The sequence below is a fragment of the Pavona decussata genome, unplaced genomic scaffold, assembly GCF_977016875.1.
Source record: "Pavona decussata unplaced genomic scaffold, jaPavDecu1.1 SCAFFOLD_8, whole genome shotgun sequence".
Lineage (NCBI taxonomy): Eukaryota > Metazoa > Cnidaria > Anthozoa > Scleractinia > Agariciidae > Pavona > Pavona decussata.
The window spans coordinates 1379767-1397500 of record NW_028145431.1 but is presented as its reverse complement, the minus strand read 5'-3'; the positions used below and the strand labels follow the sequence as shown (position 1 = coordinate 1397500).

At 37.9% G+C, this 17734-nt stretch overlaps 1 protein-coding gene across 1 annotated transcript in view; it reads left to right on the top strand.

Moving 5' to 3' along the window:
* The window catches only part of LOC146488793 (multifunctional procollagen lysine hydroxylase and glycosyltransferase LH3-like), a 17271-nt gene extending 39 nt beyond the window's left edge, over nt 1–17232 (top strand). Inside the window, exons 1-22 of the mRNA XM_085113731.1 lie at nt 1–118; nt 217–350; nt 3715–3851; nt 4435–4549; nt 5154–5202; nt 5505–5617; nt 5973–6036; nt 6421–6518; nt 6654–6755; nt 6898–7029; nt 8728–8852; nt 9399–9500; nt 10325–10450; nt 11435–11567; nt 12258–12371; nt 12902–12970; nt 13345–13407; nt 14014–14055; nt 14193–14252; nt 14908–14994; nt 15088–15213; nt 16544–17232. The exon at nt 1–118 is cut by the window's left edge and continues 39 nt beyond it. Coding sequence (XP_084969857.1) covers nt 31–118; nt 217–350; nt 3715–3851; nt 4435–4549; nt 5154–5202; nt 5505–5617; nt 5973–6036; nt 6421–6518; nt 6654–6755; nt 6898–7029; nt 8728–8852; nt 9399–9500; nt 10325–10450; nt 11435–11567; nt 12258–12371; nt 12902–12970; nt 13345–13407; nt 14014–14055; nt 14193–14252; nt 14908–14994; nt 15088–15213; nt 16544–16699 — 2235 coding nt within the window. The 5' untranslated portion in view covers nt 1–30 and the 3' untranslated portion in view covers nt 16700–17232. The remainder of the gene's footprint in view (nt 119–216; nt 351–3714; nt 3852–4434; nt 4550–5153; nt 5203–5504; nt 5618–5972; nt 6037–6420; nt 6519–6653; nt 6756–6897; nt 7030–8727; nt 8853–9398; nt 9501–10324; nt 10451–11434; nt 11568–12257; nt 12372–12901; nt 12971–13344; nt 13408–14013; nt 14056–14192; nt 14253–14907; nt 14995–15087; nt 15214–16543) is intronic.
* Nucleotides 17233–17734: the final 502 nt, after the last annotated feature.

The window sequence follows — 17734 nt, the reverse complement described above, 5'->3', positions numbered from 1 at the left end:
ATACACGATTGTGTTGTGGTTGCGAGAAGAATGACCGAGCGTGTTCTACGCTGTGTTGGCTGGATATTTGTAGCTTTCGCCACTGTTCTTCTCGCTGATGTTTGCAAAGCGCAACCGGGTAAGATCATTGGCTACAGCGAAAAAAATTTCCCGTAACTTTGGAAGAAATTTCGTCTGTTGATGTGTGACATATTTTGTCTCGATCTTCTCCTCTAGGTTTGAGCGGCGTTGGATCAGAAGAATTAAGAGCTCCTGAGCTGAGACTGCTTGCCATAACGGTGGCAACAGACGAAACAGATGGCTATAAAAGATTTAAGAGATCAGCGAAGGCCAACAACATTGATGTGAAGGTATTTTTTAATTATTCATGTACCTCATGCACGCGAACCGTTTTCTGTTTCAGCTTACGTATAACGGGTCAAGACTTTTAATACGCTTAAGCTCAAGTTATATTCTGGTTCTATGGTAGAAATTTATTTTGTTGTGGAGAGTATGCTTAATTTAACCTTATACCACATCTATCAATAAAAAAAGAGGTTTGTGTTTCGTCGAATTTGTGAAATACGTTAGATAAATTTCAGTTGTCAATTTCAGCTCAATCGAACATGTAAATCACACGTGTCTTTGTTTATATCGCATTTGCATCTTTGTTCGTTCAATTTTTTCACCGATTGTAAACAAAACTGACTTACTTTAGATTCCTCAGTGCAACTTTGTATTCCGTGTCAGTCTTTTAGATACTGTCAAACATCGTATCTCTTTGCAGATCGATTAAAATCTCAAAATTAATCAGTCTAAAACACACGCAAAGAATATATATATTTGATTTCGCGAAATCGTTCGATTGCAACAATCCTGTAAGTTGGTGATAACCGTGGGAAAATAAGACTTAATAATAAGTCTTTCTCTTGAATGTTTGAAAAGGGTTTTTTCAAACGAAAACACCAGGTGATTCAGACGTACACGTCGACAGGGAGTTTACTGCTTGTATCACATGTCATGTTACAAAGGAATCATTGATCAAAGAATAGCCCCACTGTGCAGAAGAAACGTGCCATTTGTCACAGTCTTTTCCACTTTGTAAGTCCCCTTTATATGGTTTTCTGGGGAACTATTTTATCTTTCATTACGTATTAAGTTTTTTTGTATCTTTGATTATGCATGACCCCTTATAACTTAGAAGCCAAATTTAAAACATTAAAATTAAAATTGAGTTATAAGGGTCATGCACAATCAAAGATACGAAAAACTTAGTATTTAATACTTTGTATTTTCTGTATATTCATCTCTCTTGGAACTTTCAAACAAAGAAGCTGAAATAGTAGTCTATAAATAAATGTACATAGGTGGCAGAGCAGGGGGGGCTTCATGTTTTGGTGCCGAAAGTATCGCTTGCGCAGCATAAAAATTAGCAAACTATTCAATCTTGTGATCTTTTCACAAATGGTTTTACCAGCATCGTGCTTGGTGAAATGATATGTTGTAAAATGTTTGATGTAGTGAGAACTGCGCTACCCAAAGTACGTCAGGTTACAAATATACGGACCATGTGCAAAGCTTTCAACAAAACTCCTGTCACCAAAACACTGTTAGGAGATGTACACAAACTCTTATGGATGTATTTGACGTTACCAGTAGCATCCGCAACTTCAGAGCGCACATTTTCTGCCCTCGGACAATTCAAGAACTACCTGAGAATTACCATAAAGTAGGACCACCTGAACAATGGCCTACTGATGCATTGTCACAAATTGATTACGCCAAGAACAACCCAAAGGGCATTTTGAAAAATTTGAGTAGGGGTATGTGCATGGCTGGGTGAAAGATAAGTCCCCCCCCCCCCCCCCCCATGTTTCAAAAAGGCTCGGCCACCTCTGATATATATAATTTCTTCTGGCAATCAAATCCTTCTCAAAGAACTGCAATTGGGGACCTTTGTTGACTTAACCATAGAGCAGTCCATCTTTGAGAGGTACCCTACTCAAAGGGTAAGTCTCTTAGAGAGATTTTCAACTGTAGGTGGCTTGTACCGTAAAAAAGATGTCCAGCCAAGAAGGGTGTCCACCTTACAAATCTGGGTGTCTGTATCATCATTGCCTTTGTTAGAGGACAACAATAATGCAGAGGTCCACCCTGGTAGGTTGTATACCTTGGAAAGCTGTATAATTTATTGGTGTCCAATTTAACGGTCATCATGCCAGCTTAGAGAGGTGTCCATAATTTGTTAGAGAGCCTGGGTGTCTACCTAAGAAAGGGATTTACTTATAAGGCTGATAAGTGATATCCATTGTAAAGTGGCGCTTGCTTTTATTAGAGGATTTCCCCTTTAGAGGGGTGCCCCATCTACAAGGGATGTCCCCCTTTAGGGGGGTGTGCAGAGAGGTGTTTATCTTGAAGGGTGTGTTCACTCAATAGAGATACATGGTACCTCTTTAAGAGAAGAGTACACCTTTGAGAAGTGTCCAATTGGCCATCTTAGAGAGATTGTCAATCAAAATTGTCACAAAAGCATCTGTTTTTAGTATGTCCAAAGATGTTTCCTTTTGAATCCTGTGTCAGGAAGTCATACGTGATGTTTTAACAATTATGTCGCAATTGCTAAAAGGTGGCCATCTTGGATTCCTGGATTTCCTCAAGACTTTAGTAAACGGCGCAACTTGAACAAAAAGTAATCAAAACCAAGAGAAGAATACGTCTAATAATTATTATGAGCTTTAGACGATTTAAGTGCATTTTATTTATTCGAAAAATATAATTATATTTTCTGGAAAAACTGGCTGTCATAAATTGATTGCCATGATAACATCAAATTAGATAAAAGCTAACCAACCACATCAAATTGTTACCAACTGAAGTAAATTTCTGTAAAAAGTCACAACTTTCCTGACATTTGCTTGAATGTTAAAAAGAAAGTAATCCAGGTTCAAAGCCATAGCAAGCAGGGTCTTTCTCCCCCCTCACCCCAGGCAGAGCTGTCATTAGTGGCTGGCTTGCAAAATTTTACAGTGAAGATGACAGGCTGGTTAGAGTTTTCTCCACACTGAAGAAGGGTGATATACCCGCAATGTCTGTTTTTTTTTTTTTTTTTTTTTTTCAAAACCACTTTTTGATATTTACTTTTAAATCAATTCTATCCGATAACATTTTCAAGTGTCACGCATCTCCAAGGAACTTTCCTTACACCGTTCAAAGTACTGTAGGAATGGGTGACTTAATTGATTAAATTTATGATGACCAGTGACCTCCTTCTGGACTGGCTTCTCCAAAGCAAAAGGACAGCCATATATGTATAGGTTGGTTTAAATACCTTACAGGCAATCTGTATCATACTTGGCCAGTGGTTTTGAGAGTTGAATGAAGTTTTAAAATTTGCACATGTCAGTTTTAAACACTGCCAGCAAGATTTCAGAGTTTCCGTAGAAATTTCCCTCGGCTAGTTTATTGACGGTATAAAGCTATGAATTTTCCTCTACCTTACAGCATTAAAGTACTGTATTTCAAAAATAACTTACAATAATTATTGTTTCCCATTAAGTATTTTGATTTTTTTTCCAGTTAATGCATCTTTTTTGAAAAGATTTCCAGAGGAATCTTCAAGATTCCATCCAATGCAGGACATTGCAAACAAATGTAGACTGACTTTAAATAAAGGCTCACTTCTCTGAGATGTATCTATTCACTCACTGTCTATTGATAATACATTGTGCATTGTAGGTGCTTGGGATGGGCGAGGAATGGCGTGGTGGGGATGTTACGCGTTACCCTGGTGGTGGACACAAAATCAACATCCTTAAAAAGGAAACAGAACTTCACAAGAATGAAAGTGATCTTGTGCTTATGTTTGTGGACAGGTAAACCATGAAATTGTTGTGAATCATTCTTTTATCAGATCATCTACACAATGAGACTTAAAGATTCCCAAATCTGCATTGCACTTCTGACTGCCATGCCATTGTTATGAAAGGCTGGTTGTAATAAGTTATTATTAGTTAGCTCCCACGAGTCTCCTGTAGCTCAGTGGTAGAGCATCCCAACTAGTTATCGGAAGGTCTTAGGTTCATCCTCTGATAGGAGCACTCAGAATTTCTTTTTCCGAGTTTGCTTGTGTCATTACTGAATAATACCTCATTCTCATTTGTTCACCAGGCTTAAAATATGACATCACATTTTTTTTCATTGTGCACATGCCACTCATCGACATTCCAATCCTAGCAGTATGCATGATGTTTTTCCCATGAACCTAGTTTAATGGCCTTAGCTCTCACAAGTCTCCTGTAGCTCAGTGGTAGAGCATCTAAACTAGTAATCGAAAGGTCTTAGGTTCCACTCCTGATAGGAACACTCGAGATTTCTTTTTCCGAGTTTGCCTGTGTCATTACTCAATAATACATCATTCTCATTATCTTATATTCTTTATGATTTCAATTTCCACAGTTACGACCTGATCTTGCTAGCAGACCCTCAAGCATTTCTGAAAAAGTTTCTGGATTTTGAAGCTAACATGGTCTTCTCTGCCGAAGGATTCTGCTGGCCAGACAGGTGGCTGAAGGCAAGTCAAACAACTTTTGTGTTTCATTCAAAAACTCATTAATAATTCAAAAGCCCATTGACCTATCAAATGGTCGATAAAACATCACGTGCAGTGGTTTTTAAACCCGATAAAACCTCCTCTTATAAGTATGTAGTGTTTAAAGTTTTCTCGTATGCCAACATTCACAAAAGCATCATTGTTATGAACTCTCTTGACACACGTTTTTCCAGGAATGTTTTTTGAAGCCGTTCCAAAAAACTCGCAGCACATGTTTTATCGGGTCTAGAACCACTCGGCTGCGCCTTGTGGTTTTAAATCCCAATAAAACACTGCTGGGCACTTGTGTTTTAAACATTACGTAAAATAAATAGTGACCTTCAAATCTGAGTACACATACAAGATTGAGCATTCTAACTTGTACTTACTAGTCAAGTCTGAAATTGATAAATACGACAATATGGGAGGTACACAACCGGTACCCTTAGCTTACCACTGCACCAATCCTGGTCCCAAATACTGTACTAAACAGACAAAAAAGCCTCCCTCAATATTCAGATGAAACACTGAGATTCTTTATTTAAATACCATAAGTAATTATTTTAATTATTTTTTTTTATAACAGGACCAGTACCCAGAGGTTTCACATGGAAAGAAATACCTTTGTTCAGGAGGTATGTGCAATGCTGTGTCTTGCCAGATAATTTCACTGATTAATATGCTAATCACTTAACCCTTTAACCCTTTATTTCAAAGAACAAATTCTCCTCATACATTTCTTGTAAAAATACTGGGGATAAGTAATTTATTATTTAATATGTTTTAAAAGATTCACCTTGGGTGATCATATCCTTAATTCTCACAACCTCAGGGGTTGAATAAGCGTTGATATTACAAGGAGAAATTTGATGCTGATCACTGTTAGGGCTTAAGTCACAGGCAACTGTGTTATATTTTTGTTGTTTTTTTCTATCAGGTTTCATTGGTTATGCCTCAGTCTTTCACCAAGTTGTAGCAGATCACGCCATTGATGATGTAGAGGATGACCAGCTGTATTACACCAAGATATATTTGGACAAGAAGAAAAGAGTGAGTCAAAATTTCAGACTCCCTCAAAAGAGTTAGAACAAATTAAGGGGCCCAGTGGAAAATGGTCATAATTATTATGAGTTATATTTAGCTTTAACGTCCAAATTTCTTTGAATTTGTTCAAGTTTAGCCGCCCTTGCAGACATTCTTTTGGCTGGTCACACAATCTTTCCTCCCTGACAAGCTCATTGGGGAGGAAAGATTGCATAACGAGCCAACGGAACGTCTGCCGGGGAGACTAGTCCTAGTTTGGCATGTATACAGACTGGTTCTTGTGTCAGAAAGATAGTCTCTTGGTTATTGATCTGTGAAATTATTCTAGACAAATTTGATTAATGGATTATCTTGTCTTTAGGATAAGCTAAAACTGAAGTTGGATCACAGAGCAGAGATCTTCATGAACTTGAATGGAGCACAAGGTATTAATAGAAGTTTGAGAGTGTGTGTGATGTCACTCAGTCAAAGAAAATAAATATATGTAGTAAATAATTAAAATTATAGGTTACTATATGTGCAAAAGTTGAGTTTTACACAAAAAAAGGAACACATGTCAAGTCACTTAATGTGATCAGACATTCCTGCCCATAGGCTTGATTTCCGCCGCTCCCTCGGGTCCAGCAAGAGCGAGGGTTCATTTTCCCGAACAGCAGCTGGTAATCGAGCCTATCCTGCCCAGAGCTCTTATATTATTCCAAGAAAAACAAACATTGTCTGATTTTGGATTTATTAATTTGAAATGTCCATATTTAATATCCAATTTAATGTATTTGTGTGCTTTGTTTTTTTTGTTTTTTTTTTTTCAGATGAGGTGGAGATCAAGTTTGATAGTGACAAGGCTTGGCTTGTAAACAATGAATATGGCACTGAGCCCTTGGTGGCTCATGGAAATGGTGCTAGCAAGGTATTCGGCAACTTACATGTAGTTTGAACATGTATTTTGCTCATTACTGCAGCAATGCAAGGTTCTGTCAGACAGTACGTATTCAGTATCAATAATATGACTGGTTAACTTACCATTTGTTTGTGTATTTTTCAGTTGTTTTTAAATTACCTGGGTAACTATCTGCCTGGTAAATGGAATTTCAAAGATGGCTGCACAGTATGTTCTGACGATTTAATTTCTTTGGATCATCTTAAGGTACGCGTTTTTAATTATTTTTGACAGGAGTTAAATGTTTTGTTGTCAAAGAAGTATAAAAGTGGGTGTGGGTGTTATGGTACAAACACTGATTTCCCATTAATTTAATATTAATTTTGTACTTTGGTGTCTCCTACTTTAGGAAGAGGAATACCCTAAAATCCTAGTGGGATTCTTTATTGAAAAACCAACACCTTTCATCCCAGAATTCTTGAGGAGAATGATGCAGCAGGATTACCCTAAAAAACGAATTGACCTCTTAATCCACAACAATGTATGTACAATTTGTTATGATCTTAAGGACGGTGCCTAATATTGTCACTGCGCATACATTCTGCGCATCTCGAGATACTCGGGTTTCCTATGGGTGGTGCCTACTAATACAGGAATATTTTTGCGAGATTTAAAACTATGCAGAGAAAGCAAAACATACCAAATGCCTTTGGTATTTCAAAAGGAATTGGGGGTAACCATGCATTTTTCAGCGAAAATTAAGCTTCAATTTGGGAAAAAAATCTCATACATTGCTTTATATTTTGGTGCTTTTTTCCCAAATTTTCTTTTTGGGTTCCAATAGGCCTCACTAAGATCTGCTTTACCCACATAGTCATTAACCACACAAAAATACTTGGTATTATTAGGCACCGTCCTTAATAAAATATTCTTACAAGTTAAACCCTGGACAAAACAGTAGAAGAGACTATCAGGCGGGGGCGGCACATAAAAGTGATGGGTGTGATCGTCGTACCTTTTTAGGGTTAAAATTAGTGGTTTGGTTCCCCTTAGGGTGTTAAAATCTAAAATGACTTCCATCAGAGGTGTGGTGGTACCTTTTAGGGTATTGAGCCAAAAAATATGAGAGGAAGTAAATGTCAGTCATTCGTCAGTTAGTGTATTGTTTTAGAGTTGGTACCTCTTAGGGGTAAAAAAAAATTGTTCGGACCATGCCCACAAAACATAGTTCTGGTACCTTTTAGGGGTTCTTTTCAAATTTCCGACAATCACCCCTGTCACCCCTGGGGGAGGGGGGAATCTTTAACTTGGAATAATTTGGTCTTGGACAAACATCTATTTCGCTAGATCTTAAAACAGTTAGTTTTGGATTCAAGAAATTTCAATGTACATGTACTGCACTGGATGGGTTTTAAGTCAAGGAGTGAGCGAGAAACTGTAATCGAGTTATACAGTGTAGGGACCAGTCAATGTAACTTATTGGATTTAGCAGCCAGCTTTGTTAGCAAGATTAGACAAGCGTCTGGAAAACTTTTGACAAAACATATAGTTGAGAATGATCTTAAGTAGGAATAGTAAGCCTTAATTAATTCATTCTCCATTTTTTGTTTTTGTTTAAAGTGCATTGACCAGTGCAGTGTAATACATTAATGTAAAAATAAATGTAAATATATTAAACATATATTTTGAACTGCGGATGAAAGATCAAATAGAAGAAAGATCCATGCAGTTACTATGCAACTTAAGCACTTGCAAAAAGGAAGCCTGAAAAAAATTCAGGCTTGAACGGGATGTTCATGTGCAGGATGTTAATGTGCAGCACATAACTGGTGTCTAGTATATTGTGGTGTGTACTGTATGATTAATAGCACCTTGCAGTTTGTATACAGTCATGCACAGGTATAGGTCAGACAAGTATTGCATAGGACTTTGTGATAGCTAGATAAAAGTTAACTGTCAGATGAGGAATATATTTTACAATCACTTGATTGTGTGATGGTCACTGTACAACCTGCTATGGATACAGTCATGTGACTATGCGATGGCAAGTGCAGTGTGTTTATTACAGGACTTTGTGATAGCTAGACAAAAGTTTACTGTCAGTGGGGAATGTTACAGTCACTTGTTTGTATGATGGCCACAGTACGGTCTGCTGTGGATACAGCCACATGACTGTGCGATGACAAGTACAGTGTGGTATGCATACAGTAACATAACAGGAAAATCATTTTCTTTTCAGGTTCCTTACCACAAGTCTCAAATCACAGAATGGTTGACAGATGAAATCAAGAGTCAGTTTAACTCTGTCACTGTGCTGCAACCTGAAGATAATTTACCAGAGTACCTGGCCAGAAACAAGGCTATGTAAGACTTGTTTTGTTAAATTGTTGATTTTCACATTGTGCCTTTCAATGACATGTGCACTGAAATGCTCAAACGTCAACCAGTTTTATTATTATTATTATTATTATTATTATTATTATTATTATTATTATTATACAATAAAGAATTGAAAAATTGTCAAATACTTGACGTGAATTGTTCGTGGCTAGTCTGACGCGGCGTTTCGTCTCGGCCAAGAGACTCTTCAGAGACCTTTAGAATTTGTAGGCAAACTCGTTGAGCATCACGCTCAAAGTCCCGTTCGCAAATTCAAGATGTTATTGTCCCATTCGCAAATTCAAGATGTTATTATTATTATTATTATTATTATTATTATTATTATTATTATTATTATTATTATTATGAGTTTGCATGCAAGCAATAGGTAATGTTACATACTAAATAGTAAAATGTCTCATCAAGATAACCAGATCTGTCAAAAGAAAAAATTGTTAGTAAGAGTTCTTAAGAGTGTTGTTATTAATTTACTAATACATGTACCTCACTGTTTTTTGTTTCTTTTACCAGTGAGATGTGTCAAGAGAAGAAATGTGATTACCATTTTTCAGTTGATGGTTCTGTTGTTCTCACAAACAAGAATACACTGAAATTTCTTATCAAGCAAAACAGGTGATTTTTCGGATGATAAAAAAAACCCATTTTGTACAATCAAATTTCACAAATGAATTAAAGGCCACATAACTGAATGCTAAGAATGAGGGAAATGTCAGTGGCAGATTTAGAAAATTCACAAAGAGGTAGCTCAAGAAGCTGTGGTGAAAAATTCACATTCATGGAGATTATACTTTACAGCATTCTGGGAGCATTTGGAACCAAAAGCTGTTTATAAGGCTTTGGAATACAGACTGTAAGAGGATTTTTTTTTAACGATTGATTGTAGGATACTTGAAATACGGTTACAAAATTTTTTTAAAAATACAAAGAAAAAGGGGAGTGCAGCTGCCTTGCCCCACCATACCCCCCCCCCCCCCCAAAAAAAAAAAAAAAAAAAACTAAATCTGCCCATTGACTGTAACCCAAACAGGAAAAATTTATAAATACCTAAAATGTGAATGGCCCTTTAGGTATCCAGTCGTTCAATAAACCTTATTCGCTCTACATGTACATGTATATACTAATAATTGCCCATTACAAACCACTTGATATTCTTAGGAGAATTGTTCCTATGTCTTTTTGGAAGTAAAGAATGGATGTCTGCGTGACTATGACCAATTCTAAAAGAGACTACTCGCTAGTAAGAGTACCATCACATGATCAGTAATGGAGCAACAAAGCATTGAAGCAAATAAGGTCTTACCGTTGTTCAAGTTATTTTGCAGGGATATTAAGTAACTGAGTAGCAAAGTTATTCACATTCTAAAGGTGAAAATATTTGTATGGAACTCTGAGAAACAAATTAGACTGAGTCTGTTGACCTTTTTCTTTAATTCCAGGCCTATCTTAACACCAGTGATGACCAGGGAAGGCAAACTTTGGTCAAACTTCTGGGGAGCAGTAGGTGATGATGGATACTATGCTCGATCAAGGGATTATCTTGCAATTGTCCAGGGTGAGAGAAGGTAAGGAAAGCAGCTTTGCTGTGTCTTGTAATTTAATAAGCAAACTGTGATGTTCAGAATTCAAGTCAAAATTGCATTTTAAAAATACAGCTTTCAATCAGTGTGCTACAACAAAAAGAAATTAATTTCCTGGAAGAAATTTAAAGACAAATGCAAAGTGGATTAAAATGCACCAATAGATTGGCTACCCACAAAAACAACCTTTTGAAGCAAACTTATTTCCTGTACTTACGGGGGTTAGTTTATGAATACGGTGCTGCGTTGGTGGGGAGTAGAAATGAATGTTTGGTTTATCAACAGAGTTGAGAACTAAAGGTGAATTGGCCACTGTAAAGAGATTCTAGTGCTGATGTTTCTTTCATACACTGTATGTTAGCCCTTCATCAGAGCGAATTCAAAGATGAAGGGATAACGCTCAAAACATCAGTACTGGAATCTCTTTACAGTGGCCAATTTACCTTTAGTTCTCAACTCTGTTGATAAACCAAACATTTGTTTCCTGTGGTGTCTGCAAACAAAATTGATAAGCAGCTGAGAGTCAGTGTTATTTGCAATCATGAATGCTTCGTTTTGTTCCCTCATGGTTTCTTTGTTTTGAAATTCACAGTTATTCCACTGGAGAAATTTTTTTAACTAATGAAAATTCTTCTTTGTTGCCTTATATATAAAAGTGTTTGATGACTAGTCAACCCTTTAAGCCTTAACTGTGATCAGCATCAAATTTCTTCTTGTAATATCAATGGTTATTCAACCCCTGAGGTCGTCAGAGTTAAGGATATGATCACCCAATGAAAATTTTCTTGATTTTTTTTATATACATTCTCCCCAGTACTTTTATAAGGAAATTACTGGGGAGACGAAAAGTTAGGAGAAATTGTTCTTTGATATTACTAAGGGGTTAAAGAGTTAAATCATTAATTAAAGGTATTCTCGACAAGTTTCCACTTTTAGCAGAGCATTAAGTCTGGTATTTGTTTTGTTTAGGGGTTTGTGGAATGTGGCCTTCATTTCAGGAATCTATCTGATCCACAAACAAGTCTTGCCCAAGATGAATGGAATTTTTGGTCCTGACCACTTTGACCCAGATATGGCTATGTGCAAGAACTTGAGGGAAAAGGTGAGTCAAGTAACACTTTTACATCCTAAATCTTCATTCAGGGTGTAATTTTTTAAGACAATTCTGACAATTTTAAATTCCAGTTCAGGAAAAACAGAATATACAAACGACTGCTGGTCCTCATTGACCTGAAAACCTTCCCAAAAGAATGTAATTCGCCCTCTTTTTCTGAGTAAGCTGTATTCTGTTCACTGATTGCAGAATAGACGTCAGAATGTACACTCCATACTCCTGCCACAGAGGGTTTCTTGTTTAGCAACCCCCCAGTATGCTCCCATCAGGACATTTCAGTTTACCTTCATACTTTACTTCTAAAATTTTGACTTTTAAAACCCCCTCCTGCTAGGAATTTCCATTGACCTTCCATGGGGCAGGTATGGATTTTTACTGGAACTGCACAGAATACTATTCTGTTCATTCCAAAAACAGGGTCCCAAACGAACATGAATAATACCTATCCCTATTTCTATTATTCTGGAATAGTCCCAAAAGAGCTTGTCCTACACCCATATAATACCAGCCTGGTTTTGCGGTGAGTAAAACGATCCTACTACAGTCAAGATCATTCATGACATTAAAAAGGTGTTAAGGGTCACCGCTCTTAATGTAAGCTCTTTTTATTTACTTGTTTGGTACTGTTTAATACTAATGGTATGGAACTGTCTGAGAGTTTTTTCTATCTGACTGCAGGGAATTTTTATGTACGCCACAAATCTGGACAAGTTTGGGCGTCTACTTCAGACCGATAACTACAGAACAAACAACCTGCACAATGATTTGTGGGAAATATTTGACAACAAAGTGGTAAGCTCTTACTCTGTTACAGGTGTTAAAAGCTGTGCAGAAGATCATAAAAAAGTTCTGTTATTAGTGAAACTTGTTACTCATTGCTTTCAATATTGTCTTGTAAATTTTTTTGTAGTTGGGAATGTAGCAGATGTAGTATGAACCAAGGGCTGGGTCACTTTGCTTGGTAGGAGATTGGGATGAAGTCTATTATAAGTTGGGAAGAAAATGCCGGCGTGCAGAAGCATGCCAAGAACAGTGGGCTGATACCAGTTTTTTCAAATCAATCTGATACAAGTGCAATATTTACCAATATTTTGCAATTCATTTCCATTTTGTGATAATTCCTGTTTTTAGAGTAAACGAACCACAAAAAAGTCAAAACATCACAGGGCCATGTGATTAAAATCAGATGGATCTGATCCAAAAAAATGAAAATTTATCTAAAAAGCACTAAACAGTAGGTTGGTTGTTTTGAGAAGTTGGCATAACATGCAGAATTTAATTGGTGTTTTTTTTTTTTTATGGTGTCTCAATCTTTGTTTTAGGACTGGGAGGAGAAGTATATTCATGAAAATTATAGTCAAACCTTAAATCTTAGCGTTACTATTGAAGAGGTAAGAATAACTGACATTTGCAGCTCCATAATTTTGATGAGTGTAGAGATTTTTCAGTTTGAACTTAAGTTACTGTTAAGACATTAAACATTGTTCTGTTGTTTTTAAATTGTATGCTTTAGTCTTAGCATCGATAAAACATGTGTCCGTGACTTTCAATCTGATCGAACTGTTTAATGCAGACACTTTAATTTGGTGTCCATATTAAACGGCTTCCACTGTATTTAACCCTTTAGACCCCAACCATAATCGTTATCAGTTGTGTCAGAAGTGCCTGGTTTCAGCACAGGCTACCCACTGCAGGTTGTCCAGGCTGTGCATTTATTTTAATAATATGTTTCATTAATTTCATGAATGATTTTTTTGCTTCCCAGCCTTGTCCTGATGTTTATTGGTTCCCGCTTGTGACTGAAACATTTGCCCGTCATCTCATTGAGGTATTGCAAATTTGTACAGCGCATAATTCCATGACGAGATGATCAGATGCGGTTTACAGTATGGGGACACTCTCAAGATCGAATTGAAATTTGGAAATTTTGATTTTTGAGGAGAGGGGAAACCGGAGTACCCGGAGAAAAACCTCACGGAGCAAGGACGAGAACCAACAACAAACTCAACCCACATATGACGCCGAGTCCAGGAATCGAACCCGCCTCTTGGTGGGAGGCAAGTGCTCTCACCACTGCGCAATCCCTGCTCCCCAATTGTGTACAAGGAAAAGTCTTCCAAACACCCGTACCTTCTGTGGTATAAATGATGTCTTTATTGTTGATAGCTCAAAATTAATCGTTGGTCTCACGATTGTGTTACATATGTGAAGATCGCGATGTTTCAACCGCAATACTGCTGGTCTTCATCAGGCCATGATGTCGACTGGCTGTGTATCATTACAAGTCGCACCTGATGAAGACTAGGCAGTATACTGGTCGAAACGTCGTGTAACGCAATCGTGAGATGAACGATTAATTTGACCTAACATTGCAAACCACAGTGACTTTCACCTCTCATGACATCTTTATTGTTGCTTCACTTGTTTTTATTAGGAAATGGAAAATTTTGGTGAATGGTCTGGAGGGAAGCATGAGGTAAATCATTTTTTTTTTTCGCTGTTATACAGTGCAGGTGCATTTTGATTACTTGAGCCTTTTGACAGCATTCTTCTGCTTCTTGTGTGTTCTTGTAACTTATCAGTCTATGAAAAGTTTGTTGGGATTTTTTTCAGGATAAACGCTTATCAGGAGGATATGAGAATGTACCCACTGATGACATACACATGAACCAGGTGAGTAATGATGATGATGATGATGATGATGATGATGATGATGGGTGTATTCGTCTGGGAAAAGCCAAAAAATCCGGGTTTTATGATCCGTTTTCAAATTTAATTTTTTTGTTTTGGTGGTGGGGGGGGGGGGGGGGGGTGGGGGGGAATTCAAAAGTGGATATTCAAATCCAAGAATCCGTTTCTCGGAAGGATTTTGTAGATTAATCCAAAACTGGATTTCTTGAGATGTGTTGTTTTGGAAATCTGAAAAATAATGGATTAGTAATTTACAAAGTACTTCTTACAAACAGCGTTGTGAATCGAGGGGGCAAACGTAATCTCTTAGAAAATAATGACAATAGAAAAATCAATTTTATTAATTAAGAGTCAATGTATTTAGCGCGGAGCACTGATTGGGGACACTCTCCAGATCTAATAGGAATTTGGAAATGTTTTTGAGGAGAGGGGAAAACTGGAGTACCAGGAGAAAAATCTCTTGGAGCAAGGACAAGAACCAACAACAAACCCAGCCCACATATGACGCCGAGTCCGGGAATCGAACCCGGGCCAGATTAGTGGGAGGCGAGTGCTCTCACCACTGTACTATCCCTGCTCCCCCTGTATATGTTACATTTCAAGTTTTTTTTCTTATTATTTGTTTGTATGATTATAGATTAACTATGAGCGTGAATGGCTTCATTTTCTTAAAGAGTACATTGTGCCTGTAAACAACAGATTTTACCCTGGTTACTTCTCTGAGGTAAGTGGGTGCCCTGTGTTGGTATAATTCTTTTGTTTTCTTAGCTTTGCACTCCAAACAATCCAATCACTTTATTTTTATCTTTTTGTGCAGGCAAGATCTATCATGAACTTTGTAGTCAAGTACGATCCTAGCAGACAGTATTATCTGAGACCCCATCATGACGCTTCAACGTACACCATAAACATAGCTCTAACCAGACCAGGGATCGATCATGGAGTAAGTAACCTGTGCTGAAATCAAGCTTGCCTTCGGAGCAAGCGTTTTGCATTCCGTACTTTGAATCCTCCCCCTCCGGTTTTTTCGCTCTCGTCCCAATTTTCGCGCGGTCAAACAGCGAAAAACGCATGCACAAACGGAAAGGCTTGCTGCACAGGCTAAAATCAAGCTGAACACAGTCAACTCCCTTTATTGCGGACTCCCTCGCGACTTCGAGTTGGTGCCCTTAATAGCGAGAGTCCGTAAGAGCAGGAATTTATTTCAGTCAAACGTCTGTAATTTATTTTTGCCGCGGATTTAGCTGCTGTCCGTATTGTCAGGGTGTTCGCAAGGCGAGAGTTGACTAGGATTAGTATTAAAGAATTATGTCACGGGGATTTTGAAGGTGTTTTGTCGAAATTGTTCGAAAATTGTGAAAAACCTTTCATGCCTCGAGAGCAAAATGTTTGTATAGCACAAAAAGATCGACTGATTTCTAAGCAATTTTTACTTGACACAACAGCAGAACTTGAAAACGTTGGCCAATTTTTTCGAGTTGCAATCCATTTCCATCCAGTGGGCACAACATTTTCCTGGCACAGACGCTTCGGCAGCCACTTGGCGTGGAGCTTCGAAACTCTCGGCGTATCTTCGATGTGGGAAGTACACAGATTGCATCCTAACCCTGGTCCGTAATAATAAATCCGTAATAATAAATCCATCAGTAAGACTTGTACCGAAAGACACCAACAAATAGTTTCAGTGCAAAAGTCTTCTTGGGACCAAGAGTGTAGTTACTTTTAACAAAACGGGACTATTGATTGATTTTAGCTTTGCATTGGTGAAAGTGCGACTTTTGGTTTTTCAAATTATTGCTAAAAAATAGCTGCAAATACAGCCGCCACTCATTGTTCCCCACCGCTAGGGACGTTTGCTATGGCAGACTGCTGTTTTCGAGTAATAAGTATTTCTTAGGGAAGTGGTCAAAATACTACACAGCCCACCAAACCACAAAATAGATGGTGGCCTCTGCCTGTGCACCCCCCCCCCCCCCACCCCACCCCTTCCTCAACCTCAAAAGGTGGTGTTTTTATTCCATAGCCACCCCTCTATCCAGCAACAAAAAATGACAGTGAGATTCAAACCTCACTTTTCTTGTTTATCTAGCAATGTTGACTCTTGCTAGCTGAATATTTCTGCGTCAACCCAAATTTTAAAGCCAATAATTGCTGGTAATGTTCATGAGACAGGTGGTTTCTTCGATAACCCCCTCCCCACCCCAAACAAGGTGGGTCCTCTTCACACAAATTCCCCTTAGTTGTTGTGTGACTTTTGTTTGGTTTTCTTACAGGGTGGAGGCTGTAGATTTTTGCGCTATAACTGTCAAGTAACCGATACAAGGATTGGCTGGTCATTTATGCATCCCGGTCGACTCACGCACTACCATGAGGGCTTACCAGTGACTTGGGGGAAGCGATACATCATGATCTCATTCATAGATCCTTAAGTACTCAGCAAATATTACAGATTTGGCATCTATTGCAATGCGAAATTAACAGTCTTGTAGTAATTATATATTATTTTTGAAACCTATTTTTATAACAAATTAAAACGATCAGATGAGCTCAATGCAGTATTTTCTACTTCTAAAATATTTTATTAAAGTGGTTTTGTTGTAATTGTAATTTTCGGATGAAATCAATGGTATACAAGGACATAAAACAACGACATTTCGATGTCATCGTGACATCAAATAACCAACAGCTTTTGCGATGTGCTCATGTAAAATGATAAGACTCTCCGCCGTTAACAAAACAAGATTGTGCGTTTCAGTCGGGGGCTAAAGTAAATAACAAGTGGTCGCTGTTGCGCTGTTTTGTGCGCGTGTTCAGAAATTCTACTTGTGATGCAATGGCGCACAGTACGCGTGAAATACCTTTACATGGCGTTTAAGGAGTCGAACTTAAGCGCTTCATACAGTACGAATTGCAGTGTTTAGTTTCTTATCTGTAAGAAGGAAATAAACGTCCTGTTATTTTGTTTTCTTGGTGTGATTGTTGTATTAATGAAGTTTTTCGCCACCTTGTTTTGTGAAGGTTACATTCTTCATGATGATGGTGATAATGATTTATATGATGGTGAATTTGACGTATTTGTTCAATGGTACTTCATTGGATTACAGTCCATCCCCGTTATTACGGACACTGTTGGGACCAGAAAAAGTGTCCGTATTACAGACTGTCCAGGGATTTTCCCTTGAGGAAAAAGCCCTGGGAACGAGATGATTAAGCGGGTTAATTTTAAGGAAATTGTATGGAGCGGGACTGAGAAAACTGTCCGTAATTACGAGTGTCCGTATTAAGCGTGGTTTCATCGTACTTCCAAAACTGTAATAGTCAAATCCCATGTTGGTTTCGTGGAAGGAGGAAAACTGGAGGGCAAATACCAACACCCGTTTTGCACGTACAGCATAACAAAAAGCAAAGAAGTGGCTTGCAAACTCAACGCTTTTCGTCTGTCACTGCAGTCCCGATCCCGTTTC